Genomic DNA, 18,848 nt, shown 5'->3' with positions numbered 1-18,848 from the left:
CGCTATTTTGGCTTTCCACCCTCTGTTTCAAGGCAGGTCGATCTTCACTCACAGCATGACGGCCCAGTTTTTGAAAGGTCTGGAGCGTGTCTATCCGCATGTCCAGGATCCCTTCCCTACCTGGCACCTGAATCTTGTGCTGTCAAGACTCATGGGGCCTCCCTTTGAGTCTCTGGCTTCCTGCTCTTTCCTGCTTCTCTCCTGGAAGGTTTCATTCCTGGTAGTGATAACATCAGCCCGCAGGGTGTTCGAGTTCAAGGCACTTACTTCAGAACCGCCCGATACAGTATTCTAGAAGGATAAGGTCCAGCTGTGACCACATCCAGCATTTCTGCCCAAGATAGTTTCCCAGTTTCATACTGGCTACGACATATACTTGCCTGTCTTCTTTCTAAAGCCTCATACATCAGATGAGGAATGCAGGCTGCACGTCCTGGACATCAGGAGAGCTCTGGCCTTGTACAGAGATTGGACAAAGCCGTTCCGTAAGTCGATGCTGTTGTTCGTTGCACTGGCAGACAGAACGAAGGGTCGCTCAGTGTCTGCTCAAAGGATTTTGTCCTGGATCATGGTTAGCATCCACTACTGCTATGAGCTGGCAAACGTGCCCCTGCTGGCGTCATCAGCGGCCTTCCTGGCGCAAATTCCAATCAAAGAGATTTGATTGTAGGGCTGCTAGCTGATAGTCTGTCCACACGTTCGCATCTCATTATGCTTACCCAGCAGGCTTGAGATGATACTGGCTTGGCAGAGCAGTGCTGCAAGCTACATGACCGTGAACTCCGAGCTCACCTTCATGGACACTGCTTCTGTGTCACCTAGAATTAAATCGACATGAGCAAGCACTCGAAGAAGAAAAAACGGTTAGCTACCTTTTTGTAACTGTTCTTTGAGGTGTGTTGCTTATGTCCATTCCATTACCTGCCCTCCTACTCCTCTTTCAGACTCGCCGACAAGAAGGAACTGAGAGGGTTTAGGGCCGGCGGCGCCTGATATACTGACACATGAGTGCGGCACTCAGGGGGCACCACTGCCAACCCTACGGTTACCACTAAGGCAAAAATCTCCGATGACCATGCATGTGGGCGTGCGCACACCTAGAATGGAATGGACATGAGCACCACATCTCAAAGAACAACAGTTACAAAAAGATAGGTTAACCGGTTTTTCCAGCATAAATATATTTCCCCTGAGTGAATTTTATTTTTGTATGGTTTAGGAAGGCAAATATCTGTGTTTTATGGTATAGTATGGAAATAGTTTATTCTTGATATCTGTGTAATGAAATGGTAGCAAGTACTCAGCCCCTGGGCTGGATCTGTCCCACTAATATTTATGTGGCCTGCATAACTTATTTAGATTCTGCAAAGTCTAAGCTTTTATTTTTAAACAAGTAAACTTATAGTCCCCTCAAAGTTGTGAAGTTACGCTTCCAAACATGAACTGTGTGTAAATCAATGCAATGAAGTCTTTCTGAGCCTGCACTGAACATGACACAATAGCTGAGCCTTATGAAACACCCCTGCCCTCACATAAATCTCACCCCTGCTTCCCCCATTAATCTCAATGGGTGTTAATGCTAAAGTCTAACAACATGTTAAATATCGGCATTAACTATTTAACTACTGATCAGCTTAGCAGGTGGAAGGGGGAAGGGAGTGGGAGTGAAGCCCATGGTTATGGGACCTGGAAGTTTCTTCAGAGGAGGAAATGCAGAGAGGGAAGAAAGGAGACGACATGCAGGAGGAGCGAAATAAAGGGCAGACGTAATGGTGATTGTGAAATTGAGCCTCTTTTTCCACTGTTACTGAATATAACAGTAAGGTACTAAACAAATCATGGAAAATTTAGTTAAAACTTAGACTCTTGATCTTTATGCAAATTTGTCATTTATATCAACATGAATTTTATTTGATTGAGGATAGCATATAGTCATAAATTTATACCACAGACCATGAAAATAAAACAATTTAGCCCTTTCTAGAGTATGATTCTGACACCCCTCTCTGTAAAGTCATTAGTTATTCCCTGCTTCCTTACTTGGAATCATGATTTTCAGCAAGAAGGCCTCTCCATTTATCCTCTTTTAGGTTCAAACCTCTGCAGATAGTACTGTGCAGAAGGGAGTAACTCTGTGCTTTCTATTTACTGTCATTTTCTAGTGATCAACTTTAATCTGCATACCTGATCAGACCCTTGGTTAGGCATTCCTTTTCCACCTGAAGCCTGAACCTAATTCTTCATACCTTCTCTTTATGCCCCCAGAGCTCTGTTTCTTGTTTATGCTTTTACTTTGCTCAACTAGGGGAAAGCGGTCAAGCTTATATCAGGCTTAGCTACCATGTGCTAGCTAAATCCAACCTAAACTTGACCTTTTTTATAGCATAAATGCAGTATAATGACCTGTAGCACGATTTAAACGTTTTAGTTATAGTCTAGGCTCCTGCTAAGCTAAAATGGAGCTGAGGTATTATCATGTACTTACAGTAGGAAAAAGGTCAAGTTTAGATTGAGTTTAGCTAACATGTATTAACTAAGCCCTGCCTAACCGTGAGCACTTCTCCTAGTCAAGACTAAGCCTTTAAATACTCTCCATGGTCATAGTTTCTGTGAGGAACTTTTAAAATGTTTGTTTCTCTCCAGGATAGCTCTCAGTCTTGCTTTAGTCAGGAGGAGGGGTCTCATAGTTCCAGGGTGAGCTGTGTTTTGGACCCATTAGTTCTTCTTGAGTGCATCCCTCTAGTGATAGGTTTCATTACCTTTACACCTCTCTGGGTAGAACCACATAATCCTGCCACTCTTGGATTGGATCTCTGTACTACGGCCCCCTGTTTATCAAATGTGATAACACAATGGGCACAACTGCTTGTTGCACCTGTAAGCCCTTTTCCTCAAAGAGCCTGTGACAACCATCTGTTTAAAGTGACTCAAAAACAGCTTCTATAAAACAAAATATTATTTATTCACCCAGAGGTGCACAGCAAGCAGAGAAAAGCATAAAACAACAAAAGGCCTATATTCATCTGGGTCTTAGCTAAAATGTATTCATTCCTTGCAAGTTTTGGGTAAGTTCAACTCAGTCCAGACTACCCTACTCCTGATCTGGGTGATACAGACAGAGTGTACTGCCTTCTTTTAATGTCTCTTTGCCCTGGTCTACACTAGGACTTTAGGTCGAATTTAGCAGCATTAAATCGATGTAAACCTGCACCCGCCCACACGATGAATCCCTTTATTTCGACTTAAAGGGCTCTTAAAATCTATTTCCTTACTCCACCCCGACAAGTGGATTAGCGCTTAAATCGGCCTTGCCGGGTCGAATTTGGGGTACTGTGGACACAATTCGACGGTATTGGCCTCCGGGAGCTATCCCAGAGTGCTCCATTGTGACTGCTCTGGTCAGCACTCTCAACTCAGATGCACGATTGTTTGCCGTTGCTCTGACGCAGGGAGGGGCGACTGATGACATGGCTTACAGGGTTGGCTTACAGGGAGTTAAAATCAACAAAGGGGATGGCATTACATCAAGGAGTATTTCAGGCAGGACTTCACGGAGGGTTCCAATAAGAAATGGTGCACCTAAGTTATTGTTCTTATTGGAACAAGGAGGTTAATCTGGCCTCTGATTGATACATGGCTAGATTTACCTCGCTGCACCTTCTCTGTGAGTGACTGCAGTGTGACCTAGAGGAATGAGTCCCCTAGACGGGGGGCGGGGCGGCGGGGGGTTTGCAAATGAGTACAAAACAAATCTGGTCTGTTTCTTGTTTTGATACACTCCATCTATCTTTTACATCTTTGCCTGGCAGCAGACGGTGCAGAAGGACTGCATGCAATCCACATCTCATAGCTGCTCGGCAGAAGATGGTACAATAGGACTGCTAGCCATCCTCATCTCTTGCCTGCCCGGCGGAAGATGATGCAATAGGACTGCTAGCAATCCGTATCACCTGCCTGCTCACCATAAGATGGTTCAATAGGACTGACTGCAGGACTAAAGAGAATGACCTGATCAAGTCACTCCAAATTTAGTCCCTGTGCCCATGTCTGGCCAGGCGCTCCTGATCAACCTCACGCAGGTGACCAGGAGCACCTCGGACATGACGATGATGGCTACCAGTCCTGTTGCACCGTCTGCTGCCACAAGGCAATGGGTTGCTGCTGCTGTGTAGCAATGCAGTACTGCGTCTGCCAGCACCCAGGAGACATACGGTGACAGTGAGTTGAGCGGGCTCCATGCTTGCCGTGGTATGGCGTCTGCACAGGTAACTCAGGAAAAAAGACACGAAACGATTGTCTGTCCTTGCTTTCACTGAGGGAGGGAGGGAACAGGGGCCTGACGATATGTACACAGAACCACCCGCGACAATGTTTTAGCCCCATCAGGCATTGGGATCTCAACCCAGAATTCCAATGGGCAGCGGAGACTGCGGGAACTGTGGGATAGCTACCCACAGTGCAATGCTCCGGAAGTCTACTCTAGCCTCGGTACTGTGGAAGCACTCCGCCGAGTTAATGCACTTGCAGCATTTTCTGTGGGGACACTCACACTCGAATATATAAAACCGATTTCTAAAAAAATAACTTCTATAAATTCGACCTAATTTCGTAGTGTAGACATACCCTTTGAGACTCTTCTCCAGCTGCTGCTTCCTGTTCTTACTCCCCTTTCCTCTATAGGTTTAGTATACCCTTTGATCCTAGGCTTGGGCCTGAGAAGAAGGAAGGTTGCTAGCATGGGAGCCAGGTGGGCATTCCCCAATTAAGTTCCCCCATTGTTTCCTTAAGGACCCTTGGTATTATTTCAGGTGTTACCTTATCTCTTTCATTGTTTCATTTCCCATTTGTTCCCCCCATCCCCCAACAGCGTCCTTTGATTTAATTCCATGTTGTCAAGCGAGATAATATCAAGCAGGTATACTGAGGTGCATATAATATTGATTTAAAAAAAACCCCACTTTCCTCTTTCTCCACAAGGGGTTACAACCATCAAAAAAGATGATGATGGGGAGCATCCAGCCAGCAAAGAGAAAAGGGAGGGGTAAAAAGAGAAGGGAGGTGGAGATCCAGCTAACAAGGGACAGTAAGGAAAGGAGGAGTTCATCTTCTGAAAAGGCTGAGAACTAAATAGAAATTTGGAGGGTGGGAGAAGGAAGTCATTTTGATTTTTCTGCAGAAGGGGCCTGCTGCTAAAAAATTTCTTGGTGTCCGATCCAACTGTTATATTTTGATAAAATTTGCATCCAAGAGGAAAGGATGCAAGCTTTCAGCAATCTGAATATTAAAGATGACACTTGTCGCTGCCATTGCTCTCTGAAAATCTAGAAAGAGCTTTACATCCAATAAGTTCCTGAGAGTGAAGACAGCTTTGACAGTTTGGACAGGCATCTTTATCCAAGGATGCAGTTATAGCCCTCGTAGATTCTTTAAAATGATTCCTGTGCAAATAAGTAACTGCTTCTGCCCAAATTATCTTAAGCCAGCTAATTTTTATCTGGATCTTTACGTACTCCACACATTGAGATAGCAAGAAAACTCCTCTGTCAGGATTTGAGAAAAAAATATATAATATAGATAATTGCTTATTATTAAACTTGTGTTCAAACTATATAGTGTTCCTTCAGAAACCCTTTGTTGTCATTGTGTGTCTTGGAGTAATGCATATGTGTGAGAGAGAGAGATAACAATACCTTGTAAAACTAAACACTGTAAGTTAGTTGTGTAAACTGAATAATGTGAAGTGTAAGTGGTGGTATATGTTGTAGAGAACATTGGATAGAAAATATTTCTGACATGCAAAGAATTTTTATTAGAGCTGTCAAGCAATTAAAAAAATTAATCCCAATTAATTGCACTGTAAAACAATAATAAAATACCATTTAAATATTTTTGCATTTTTCTACATTTTCAAATACACCTCTACCCCGATATAATGCAACCCGATATAACGCGGGTTCGCATACAATGCGGTAAAGCTCCAATACGCTGCTCTGAGCAGTGTGTTAAGGGAGCTGGGCTGGGCCGGGCCGGGGCCGAGGGGTTGGATAAGGGGCAGAGGGTCTCGGGAGTGGTCATGGGCTCCCCCCCTTGGGTCTGGGAGGCAGGAGCTGGGGGGGGGCAGTTTTGGAGGCCCTGCAGTCCCAGAGTGGCCCGGGGGATTAGCGGGGGCTGGGAGCATCCTGCTCCGTTTCCCTTGCTCCAGCCACAGCCGTGTCACTTGGGGGAAGGGATAGCCCCTCCCGCACTCACCGGCAGCGGCGGAAGCGGAGCAGCCTGGCCCCAGCCCGCTCCACTCCGCCAGCTCCCAGCTGCGGCGCTCCTCTTCCCGCCACAGGTGAGTGCGGGACTTCCCCCCCACCCCAGCGACATGGCTGGGGCTGGAGCAAGGAAAGCCGAGCAGGCTGGGGCTGCATCGCTCCGCTTCCCGCCGCCGGTGAGTGCGGAGGGCGTTCTTTCCCCAACCTCCCCGCACTCACCGGCGGCAGGAAGCGGAGTGCTATGGCTGGGAGGTGGCGGAGTGGAACGGGCTGGGGCCGCGTTGCTCTGCTTCCTGCCGCTGCCAGTGAGTGCCTGTCAGGGGGCGGAGTGTGTGAATAAGGGTCAGAACAGTCAGGGAGCATGGGGGCTGGGTAGGGGTGGGGTCCTGGGGGTGATTAGGGACGGGGGTCTCTGGAGGGGTCGGTCAGGGAACAAGGAACAGGGGGGGCCAAAGCAAGCTCGATATAACGTGGTCTCACCTATAAAGCAGTGAGATTTTTTGTCTCCTGAGGACCACATTATGTTGGGGTAGAGGTGTGTGTTGATTTTAATTACAACACAGAATACAAAGTGTACAGTGCTCATTTTATATTTATTTTTGATTACAAGTATTTGCACTGTAAAAAACAAAAGAAATAGTATTTTTCAATTCACCTAATACAAGTACTGTAATGCTATCTCTTTATCATGAAAGTTGAACTCACAAATGTAGAATTATGTACAAAAAAACCTGCATTCAAAAATAAAACAATGTAAAATTTTAGAGCCTGCCAGTCCACTCAGTCCTACTTATTGTTCAGCCAGTCGCTCAGACACACAAGTTTGTTTACATTTGCAGGAGATAATGCTGCCTGCTTCTTGCTTACAATGTCACCTGAAACTGAGAACAGGCGTTCGCATGGCACTTTTGTGCATATGTCCCTTCATGCTTCAGCCACCATTCCAGAGGACATGTGTCCATGCTGATGACGGGTTCTGCTCAATAATGATCCAAAGCAGTGTGGACCGATGCATGTTCATTTTCATTATTTGAGTCAGATGCCAGTAACAGAAGGTTGATTTTCTTTTTTGGTGGTTCGGGTTCTGTAGTTTCCGCATCGGAGTGTTGGTCTTTTAAGACTTCTGAAAGCATGCTCCACACCTTGTCCCTCTCAGATTTTGGAAGGCACTTCAGATTCTTAAACCTTGGGTCGAATGCTGTAGCTATCTTTAGAAATCTCACATTGGTACCTTCTTTGCGTTTTGTCAAATCTGCAGTGAAAGTGTTCTTAAAATGAACAACATGTGCTGGGTCATCTGAGACTGCTATAACATGAAATATATGGCAGAATGAGGGTAAAATAGAGCAGGAGACATACGATCCTCCCACATGGAGTTCAGTTGCAAATTTAATTACCACATTATTTTTTTAACAAGCGTCATCAGAATGGAAGCATGTTCTCTGGAATGGTGGCCGAAGCACAAAGGTGCATACGGATATTTTGCATATCTGCCATGTAAATACCTTGCAATACTGGCTACAAAAGTGCCATGCAACTCTGTTCTCACTTTCTGGTGACATTGTAAATAAGAAGAGAGCAGCATTATCTCCTGTAAATGTAAAATGGCTGAACAAGAAGTAGGACTGAGTGGACTTGTAGGCTCTGAAGTTTACATTGTTTTGGTTTTGAGTGCAGTTATGTAACACAAAAAATCTAAATTGGTAAGCTGCACTTTCACGAGAAAGAAATTGCTTTACTGTACTTGTATGAGGTGAATTGAAATACTATTTCTTTTATCATTTTTACAGTGCAAATATTTGTAATAAAAATAATATACATTTTGATTTCAATTATAACATAGAATACGATATATATGAAAATGTAGAAAAACATCCAAAATATTTAATAAATTTAAATTGGTATTCTATTGTTTAACAGCGCAATTAAAACTGCGATTAATCACGATTAATTTTTTAAGTTAATTGCGTGTGTTAACTGCAGTTAATTGACAGCCCTAATTTTTATCTGATCAACAGACTAAAACTTCGAGCTTTTGAAATACTTGATATGTCTGTACTCTGTCTATCCCTGGAGTCAGTGGGACAAATTAATCTCTTCGTGTAAATTATCACCAGGGTTGAATTTGGCTCGCTGACTGCTGAATTCACTGGGGTCTCATCTGAATATGTGGAAGTTAATATTTAGGAAATGCTTGTTTTCTCGAGTAGCACTTTGTGAGTATAACATTGTAAACATATTTTTCAAGTGTATTACACACCAGTTTTTATTTAATTCATGTCTTAAATCATCTGAAAATCTCTAAGCAATAAGAGGAAGCTGTAGTTAATTAAACCACAGATGGCAAGGACTAATGTGGTGCTGACCTCTGTGAAGAATGCAAAATCTACTTAGTCTTTTTTGGTGAAATACTGCAGCTGAAATGAGTTCTTATTGTTACAAAGAAAATGTCCTTCATGCATTAAAGCATCGTGTTGCAACATTGTGATTTGAGGAAGGTACTTTCTACATCCACATTTCAGGTGCTTATAATATATAGCAGCGTTTCCCAAACTTTTTTGGCCACGGAACACCTGGTATATATTTACTGAACATTTACAATATTATTTTGTAGTTGTTTGGTTTTCAAATAAAAAATTGCGTTATTTATGCTCAAATATATTTTATTGTATTTTATAAAACAAAGCAAAAATACAAATTTAAAGTAACTTGAACAATTTCTAACTGGAAAGCACATATAAAGTAGTACAAAAATCAAGTGCAAGACCGTTTTTTTTATTACGATTCTTTATTGGAACACCTATTCACATTGTGCGGAACACCAGTGTTCCGCAGAACACAGTTTGGGAAACGCTGATATATAGAATACATTTTAGCTTTGGCTATTTTTCCATTACTGAGACCATGGGATCGTCCCTCCTCCTTGGTCAGACAGGAAGAATTGACAGTAATTGGAGAATTTTAAAGCCCTCAAAGCGGAGCTCAAATTGGGCAGTGATGTGGATATATACTACTCCTCCATTTACTCTGAGCTGCCATCTTGAGCTCCAGAGTTCCAGTTTTCATTTTAAAACAAAATCAGTCTCTAGCCATTACAGTTGTGAAGAAAAGCTTGAAAATGTGAAAAAGCCCGTTTATTTCAATGAGGTGTTAATTCAGATGTCATAAGAATGGCCATTCTGGGTCTGACCAATGGTTCAACTAGCCCAGTATCCTGTGTTCTGACAAATGCAAACTTCTTCATGAAAATCTCTGTTTAGACAATGTCACTGTTTTGTGTGTGGGAGGAAAGATTTAACAAAAGTTTTGACTATCTTTAATCTACTGTACATGACATCTTATTTTGGTGCCACAAGTATCTGTCGGTTAGGTGAATATCACCACTTCCACCTCACATCCTTTCTCCTGCTTCTCAAATCAAGAAGGAAAGAAGCAGGGCATCTGAGACGCACTGGGGAGTCAAGCTCAAGGGTCCTGCATTATATTCTGAATAATCTGAAGAATCACATTTTGGTATCTCAGGTGGACAGAATTTGGTTTGTGGGTGGAGCTTGGAAGAATATTGCTGTTCTGTGGGCTCTCCCCACAATTTGATCCTTTGTCTCTTTGGGTCACCTTCAAGTTCCTAAGTTTGATTCCTGACTCAAGATATCTGAAGTAGGACAAGTAATTTGTAGCTGCCTGTCAACTATCTTGGATGCCTCGTTATGTATTTGGAGCCTGAAAATGCTTTCTTTGACAAAGAAACTGTTTGTTTCTTGTGCTGTCTGTCTCAGCACTCAAACATACTCTGTGGTCTTGCAGTCTTACTGTGCCTGACCTTTCCACTCCCGCTATTGGGAGAAGCAGGAGGGGGCCTGGTTAAAATGGAATTATGGAAGTATAGCTCGCAATTCCAGCCTGCTCCACCACATTGTAAGAAAGGAAATACTATGGCATAGGTATACTCGTGTTCTCAGAAGAACTTGGAACATTTGCTTAAGGTCTTTTAGGAAAATGGACTCCCTTGCATTGTTCAAAAATTCCAGGAAAGTCCTAAAAGCTTTGCAGTGTGTCATCACACAGTGGGTCAGAATCTGAATCCAAGAGGCAAACAGATAAGTCAAATAATTTTTGCTCAGGTAGGAAGAAAACCACTCCACTAGAGCTGTGTCCACATCTTGGTGGGGTGGAGGTGGTAACAGCAAATGAGCTCTGCAAAGCCTTACATGACCTGGGAATTCTTCATTCAGCCTTCATCCACAGGTTGGTTATAGCCATGCTACTTTATGCAGCTGTCTTCTGGAAGGAGAGTAAGTATGGGAATACTACTTCTCCATTCCCGTCCTTCCTTTCTATGGCTCTGGGGCACATTCTCTTGCCAGTATTTAGTCTAGCCCTCCTCTTGTGTGAGATGCTGCTACTGTATTAAGAATGCAGAGATTTTGCTATAGTCATCTCAGAAGGGCAAATTATAATCCCATTTATATGATGATTTGCTTTTTGTGACAGTGGCAAGCCAGCACAGACATCCACTCAGAGGAATCTTGAGTTCCAGGACTGAGGGAAGACTAATCTTGGATTGGGAGGTAACAAGACTAACACATTTTCTTTCAGAACAGAAGAACTCAAACTGTGGAAATTGGCAGAGAAGAACTATAGAGGGCATGAATATTCTACAATTTGACTGGTCGTCAGTCTAGCTAAGAAGGAAGTAAGAATCCAGGATCTGTGCTGTCTTGACCCAATCACAGGAAGTACCTTTATAGGGTAAATGGGATTATATTTTTTTCTTTAGGAAAGTACACTGCTAAGAAGTAAAACTAGATAATTCCAGATCAACATCACCGCCTGCAATGCCATCTTAAAAAGGAATTGAGGAAGTGCAGGTCTGATGGCCTTCCTCTTGTGCTCTTTACCAGCCTTTCTTGTAGGGTGCAATGAAGCACTAATGTGTTTAGCTCCAAAACACATTATTGCATTTGAATATATGACCAAGTGAATGCAAAAAAATCAGGAAATTCAAAGGTAAGGTGGACTACAAAAAACATAATTCAGCCACTTGGCATATACATTTAACTGAATATATAGACATACAACATATGCATAAGGGGGTAGAGTTATGGTGGTTGTCGGAACCATTACTTTGAATTTCCTGACATACTGAGCTTAAATTCTATTATTAGAATTTCTCCTTGACATAGTGATTTTTATTGACCATTATTTTAATAGTGTGTGTAATAATTGAAAGTTCATAGCTAGAAGTAGAAGCTTTATTTTACAGTGGTTACCGAGAGTGTATTAAACATTCCAACATGTCAATGCTGTGTAAAGAATAACTTTCTATATTAAATGCTTATAGGACTGGATGCAGGGCAGTCTTTATTAAAGGGTGACAAATCTGGATTAACTCGTTCAAATGTACTCTTTTCTGTTTAAAAAGGTATCTTTTCATGTGATTATTTTATATAAATACAAGAAGGCAATAACAGAAAGTATGTACTGTCAAAACCCTAGTTTTCAGGGTATTTTTCTCAAGGTATACTTTATTTTTGTGGATAAATACATTTGGAGATATTTTGGGTGATCTCTTAAAGGACAAGTGGTTTCTTATACAGGTTTCACATATTGTCTTTTATTTTGCTGCTGTGACCTCATGTTTAATGAATTGGAGACATATAATAAAATGTCAAGTGGAGTAAGCTGTATGTGCGGGCAGAGGTATAAGAGTTGAAGCCTATGCAGTACTGTGGGTGGGAGACAGATTTTCAGTTTTCCAAGTCTGTGTCATCTTTTGGATCTCTAATTAGATTCTTCACACATCCCTACTCCCATTCTAAGGATAAAAAGTTAAGACAGGAAGGAAGCAGGAAGGTATAGGTGAAGGAAAACACTTTTAAATGGTAACAAGCAGACACTAAAATGCAATGGGCAGTTGTTATTAAAATATTTTATAACCTATGTGCTGAGGATCTCTCTAATTATTTTCTCTCTCTTTGGGGGCCTCTTCACACAACTACATGTACCTTCTGTCCACCGTTTCCAAGATCTGCCAATGTACTTCTCAAAGAGCCACCAACTATGGCTTTTGTTCCTCCCAGTTACTCTAGGGCTCCTGCCACTGATTTCAAATTCAGGAGTAGTAATTGTGCTTTGAAAGAGAGAGAGAAAAATATCAGAGCCCACAGGTGAATTGACAGGTTGTAGTAGATCCCATGACTGAATAAACCATGTTTCTAAGTACAGGAAAAAAATGTTAATTTGTGTCCAGATCTGCCCCTTTATGAGGACAGTGCCACCAAAAATGGATTTATTTAATTTTCTAGATACTTTCTGATTAACTCAAAGATGTACATTGTAAAGAGAATTTATTTTAAAATAAAATCTTTGCTAATGAGAGTTTGGACCAAAACTGAAATATGTCTTATTTCAATCAAGACCGTTTACCAGGTTCTGTGTCGTATTAAAAACTAGCAATAGTAGTTTTCTTTTCTTACATATACACATTTATATGTTGGTATAAATATTTAAATTCTCTCTTGCAGTGTGTGTGTATAAAAAAATATGAATTGGACACTTCAGGCTTCTGATTTTAATGCCACTTTGTTGAAACAAATGTTACCATGTTCTCGTAAACATTGAATTCTTTATAGGGTAACATCAGGTTATAGGGAAGGCCTTATTTGTGAAAGTGTGAGTCTATTAATAGCTTGTAAGTCTGACCATGTATGGGATCCAGTGTACTTTTTTCCTCATGAAAATCACTCTTACTACTAACAAATACAGTTTGCACGTATGAGATTTTTCTAAAAATAACCCATGGATTTGTATTGAAGCAATACATTTTACAGTCTTGTTTCAAATTGTACTTTGGAATGTGTTTAGAAAGATAAACATAATAAATGTTATGAATAAACATAACATATGGTTCTTTTTTAAATCTCTAGGACGACGTAGACAGTCTAAACCCAGTTCTCAGGGACAACCCGCAGCTTCACGAGGAAGTAAAAGTCTGGGTAAAAGAACAAAAGGTTCAGGAGATTTTTATGCAAGGTAATTTGAGAAATATGTGTGTTTTGTATTTCCTTTTTTTTTTCTCTTTGTTTTCGTGTATATGTGTGTAGCTATTTTAAAGCACTAGGTTGGATGGCATTTATTCCTAAGTGGTATTATTATAGAGCATATCTCACACAGTTCAACTTTTCTAACTAGGCCCTTTGAAAATAGTTTGTTAAAACAACAAAACACAATTGGGAGAAAAGCTGTGATGTAAGTATACACCCAGATTTTCAAAAGCAAATGTGTAAATGATCATGCACAGATTTGGGGGTTTTTTTTGTTTTTTTTTAACTTGTCACACCCTTTAATAGTTATGCAGCTGTTTAATAATACCATCATATAGGGTCATCATATATAATATCATCAAACGTTGGACATTTTATTTATGATTTTGGTGTTGAGACTAGTGATGGTGCCTTAATCAATCAATAATAACCACGTTTTCTTTTTAGTCCACACTATACTGTTATGTGCTCTAAAGAAGGAAACATTCTTTGGGATAACGAACTGTTAGTCAGAAGTACAATGATTTCCGTTAGAACTGCTCAGCTCTAATAACAATGGCCTGCCATTTACAATTGTGCTTCTTTCCAACCAGTTGCTGTTATATTGTGGTAACTATATCTGAAACACTCTCAGATTTTGTACTGTATGAGGGCCTGCTGAGATTTTGACATGTGGCTTTCAAATTGTTGAGGTTTTGTAACTCTCAGTCCCCATTCCTATAGTTGCTGCTAATCCATGAAGTTGTTGGTTTTCTAGTTTGTAAAATGGAAGTTTTGTGAAAGCTGATGTGAAGTAGGGGGAGGGGTTTATTTGGAGCAACTTTGCTAATAAATCATTCTAGTGTAGCATACGTTTACTATAGTCATGTAAGCGTCTGTAAGATCAAGAAGTAAATCCCGAGTTAAATAACACAAAGTTTGAGGGAAAAAATATGCAAAACAACCAGACGAAATTAAAAGTATGAGCATAAGGAAGCTAGAATTTTTAAGAACAAATCATGCCAAACTTCATCGCTGCTTTGATAAAATTACAGAATTAGTGGATGAAGGGAACACAATAGGTCTAATATCTGAATTTTAGTAAAACATTTGATATCTTCTCACTTGCTGAATTTGATTTGCTTAGACATGATTGCTATTCCATGGATGGTATGCTGGCTAATGGATGACAAGCAAAGACTACTGGAATTAGACAAAGTACTCAATTGTGGAGGAAGTATCTAGTGTGGTGACACTAGGGTCAGTATTAGATTTAATATTATGTGATCTGGAAGAGGGAGTTTACAGTGTGCTGATTAAATTTGCAGAAGATAATGGATTTGGAGTAGCATGAACTCAAGATAGGGCCAAATACAAAGGGAACGAAAACTGAATTCGTTCTACTTATTCATTTTATTTTGAATATAATAAAAACACACCTATATAAGGCTGTAGGCACCCCAACCACATAATACAACAAAACACTAACATCATTAAAATAATTGTTCGAAAGAAACTCTGCAAGCCTGTCCTCTACAAAAAAGCTCCTTTTTCATCCCTTCATCATTCCAGGAAGCTTACCCTTGTCAAAAACCCTATGAAACATGTTTTTGCAGCATGCCCAGAAGGTCATCAAATTCAGGCTGTTTCCAAACAAGGGTTGGAGCAAGTTCCAGAGCCTCACACCTCTCATAGCGAATGCCTTGCCATCAATACCCTCTTTTTTTATAATGAAGGGGATTCTAGCTCAAGTACCGCTGCTGATCACAGCTGTGGAGGTGTGGCATGGGGAGAGGTCGTTTCTCAGTTAGCCATATTCTAGGCCATTTAGGGCTTTTGTAGGTGATAACCAGCACCTTAAACTTTGTGCAGAGACCAGTAGACAGCCAATGCAGTTTATGGAGCACTAGTATCATATGCTCCCAGCAATGTGGCCTACCCAATAAAGCGAGACATTACGTTCTCTATCAGCTTCAGTTTGTGAATGATTTTAAGGGTAACCCCATGGAGAGCACATTACAATAGCTTAATCTTATTTTATTAAAATGAACTTATCTTTCCTTTTCTTCCCTCTGTTGTCTGTCATCCTTTATCAAGTCAGCATCACCTGTCTTCCCAACTCACTCAGGCCCATAACTGGGCAGCATCTTCAGATCTGCCCTGTGTTTAAACCCACACAGTGAGGTTGTATTTAAATCCTTCTTCTTCTTTTTCAGTAAAATTTCCAAGATCCATTTTTTTTCTTTCTGTGCATACAGTATGTCTAAAATTGTCATCCAGCTTTTATCGTTTTCCTTTTTGACTCTTGCAACTGCCTGTTCCCTGGCCTTCGTGACATGCACCTTGCTCCTCAGGTCTATTCAAATGCTGTTTCTAAGTCTCTTCTTGTTTCATCTTTGTGAATGTGTTATCCCCCTGAGTCCTTCCACTGGCTCTCTCTTCACCACCAAATCAAATCACAAGTTTGTTATTCAGGTCTTTAAGGCAGGGGTGGGCAAACTTTTTGGCCCAAGGGCTGCATCGGGTTTCGGAAATTGTATGGAGGGCCAGTTAGGGGAGGCTGTGCCTCCCTAAACAGCCAGGTGTGGCCCGGCCCCCTCCCCCATCGCTCCTCCCCCACTTCTCGCCCCCTGACGGCACCCTCCCTCCCCTGCCCCCAGGACTCCTGCCCCATCCAACCCCTGTTCCCTGACGGCCTCCCTGGGACCCCCACCCCTGACTGCCCCCACCACCCCATCCAATCCCCCTCTCCTTCCTGACTGCCCCCCTGGGGCCCCTGTCCCCATTCAACCCTGCTGTTCCCTGCCCTCTGACCGCCCTGACCCCTATCCACACGCCCACCCCCTGACCACCCTCCCTGAACTCCCCTGCCCTCTATCCAACCCCCAGCTCCCTGCCCTCTTACCGCGTTGCCTGGAGCACCGGTGGCTGGCAGCACTACAGCCGTGCCTCCTGGCTGGAGCCAGCCGTGCAGCACAGAGCACTAGGTCAGGCTGGGCTCTGCAGCAGCGCTGCCCAAAGCATTGTGCCAGTGGCATAGTGAGCTGAGGCTGCGGGGGAGGGGGAACAGCGGTGGAGGGGCTGGAGGCCTGCCTTGCGGGCCAGGAGCTCAGGGGCTGGGCAAGAGGGTCCCATGGGCCGGGTTGTGGCCCGCAGGCTTTAGTTTGCCCACATCTACTTTAAGATAGTGACAGTGTAGCACGCCCCTCCCCTCCCCATTATATGCTTTTGTGCCTCCTTGTTGCTTCTCTGTTCTGCTGACAATGAGAACCGTAATCATTTGTTTGTCCAAGCATGTTCATTCTGTCCCCCTATTGCATAGGATGCCTTTCCTGAAATCATCCATAAAGCCACTACCTCATCCTTTAGCTCCCTCCTCACGATCCAGTTCTGCCATGATGCCTACGGTAAATTGCCATCAGACAATGGCCAGGCAAATGGCCAACAGGGATTATTGATAACATTGTCTTCAAAAAAACAAAAAAAAAGACTGGAAATGTTCAAATTATGCTCCTAGTTAGTCAGTGTAATCATGTGCTACTGTCACTTTTACCGTCGTCTTTCCTCTCTGCTTCTTCTCCTTCTGTTTATGTGCACTTGTTATGTTTTTCCTTAATTTAGGCTGAAAAACTTTCTGGACATGGGCTGTCTCTGTTTGTATAATGCCTCATCCAAGGAACCCCCAGATTAGAGTGGAGCCTCTGGGAGCTGCTGTAATACTACTAATAAAGAACTATGGGCCAAAACTTACGAGAGTGTGTTGGAAAAACTCCAAGCTACAATAGTCATACAAAATAAAATAATTTAAACACAGATATTCAAAATGTAGGGGCAAACGTCGAAAGCGATATTTCCAAAAAGAGAGAGATGTGACAGTGCGCTGCAGATTCAAAGGGAGTTTGCAAAAAGAGACAGTAGCATAAAAAGTGGATGCAATTTTGGGTGCATGCATATGGCCTTTGCATCTCAGAATGAAGAGGAGGTAGTGCTTTCTCTGACACACTGAAGGATTGCATTCAGTTCTGGGCACCTGCATACCAGAAAGCTTTATGCAAATTGGAGTTGCGAGGAGCAACAAAAAGAGGCTAAAAGGACCGATTTAAAATAGAAGATTCAGAGATCTAAATTTGTTAAGTTTGTGTGAATGACAATTAGGAAGAGGTGTGGTAATAACAGTTTATAAATATTTGAAGAATATAAACACCAAGAAAGGGAGAGTATTATTTAGGGTGGTATGCTACAAACAAGTATAACAGAAAGCAGTGGTACGTTAGACACACCATTGGCAGTTGTATTAAGTATCAGGAAAAACCTTCTAAAACAGCTAAATGTATTCTTTTGTAAGTTTTCCAGGGGAAGTGGTGGAAGGCCCCTTACCTGGAACACTTAAAACAAGACAGGGAAAAGCCCTCACCAGTATTTTTAAAGGAACAATCTTGCACTGACATGAAAATGTGATAGATGATGCAATTGGAGATGGAGAAATATGTAGAGAGCATTCGTACCAGATAGTTTTGCAGTTGTACTTTGATTCAGCTTCAGAGTAGAATCCCTTGTTTTCCCCAAAAAAAGTTTTGCTCCTGTAATTTAGAGATCCAGTTCACAACGTTTTGTATGTTTTAGAAAGCCAGCATCCCGGTACTGGGGCTGGACCTGGGCCCCGGTCCTAGGGCTGGTTTTGTTCAACATCTTTTTTAATAATCTGGATGATGGGATGAATTGCACCCTCAGCAAGTTTGCAGATGACACTAAGATAGGGGGAGAGGTAGATACGCTGGAGGATAAGCACAGGGTCCAGAGTGACCGAGACAAATTGGAGGATTGGGCAAAAAGAAATCTGATGAGGTTCAACAAGGACAAGTGCAGAGTCCTGCACTTAAGAAGGAAGAATCCCATGCACCGCTACAGGCTGGGGACCGAATGTCTAAACAGCAGTTTTTCAGAAAAGGACCTAGGGGTTACAGTGGATGAGAAGCTGGATATGGGTCAGCAGCGTGCCCTTGTTGCCAAGAAGGCCAACAGCACATTGGGCTGTATTAGTAGGAGCATTGCCAGCAGATCGAGGGAAGTGATTAATCCCTTCTGTTCAGCACTGGTGAGGCCACACCTGGAGTATTGTGTCCAGTGTTAGTCCCCCCACTGCAGAAGGGATGTGGACAAATTGGAGAGAGTCCAGTGGAGGGCAACGAAAATGATTAGGGGGCTGGGGCACATGACTTATGAGGAAAGGCTGAGGGAACTGGGGTTATTTAGTCTGCAGAAGAGAAGAGTGAGCGGGGATTTGATAGCAGCCTTCAGCTACCTGAAGGGGGGGTTCCAAAGAGGATGGAGCTAAGCTGTGCTCAATGGGGCAGATGACAGAATAAGAAGCAATGGTCTCAAGTTGCAGTGAGGGAGGTCTAGGTTGGATATTAGGAAAAACTATTTCACTATGAGGGTGGTGAAGCACTGGAATGGGTTACATAGGGAGGTGGTGGAATCTCCATCCTTAGAGCAGTAGACCTACAATTCTTCCATACGGAGTTCAGTCACAAATTTAATTAACACATTTTTTTTAATGAGCGTCATC

At 42.3% G+C, this 18,848-nt stretch overlaps 1 protein-coding gene across 3 annotated transcripts in view; it reads left to right on the top strand.

Moving 5' to 3' along the window:
- JMJD1C (jumonji domain containing 1C) overlaps positions 1-18,848 on the top strand; it is a 302,451-nt gene that overhangs the window by 211,198 nt on the left and 72,405 nt on the right. For all 3 annotated transcript variants that reach the window (XM_074958855.1, XM_074958857.1, XM_074958856.1), the window contains one exon: positions 13,184-13,289. In XM_074958855.1, coding sequence (XP_074814956.1) covers positions 13,184-13,289 — 106 coding nt within the window. The remainder of the gene's footprint in view (positions 1-13,183; positions 13,290-18,848) is intronic.

This window comes from Natator depressus, chromosome 7 (genome assembly GCF_965152275.1).
Source record: "Natator depressus isolate rNatDep1 chromosome 7, rNatDep2.hap1, whole genome shotgun sequence".
In the NCBI taxonomy this organism is placed as follows: domain Eukaryota; kingdom Metazoa; phylum Chordata; order Testudines; family Cheloniidae; genus Natator; species Natator depressus.
This window is presented reverse-complemented; position numbering and strand designations above follow the sequence as displayed.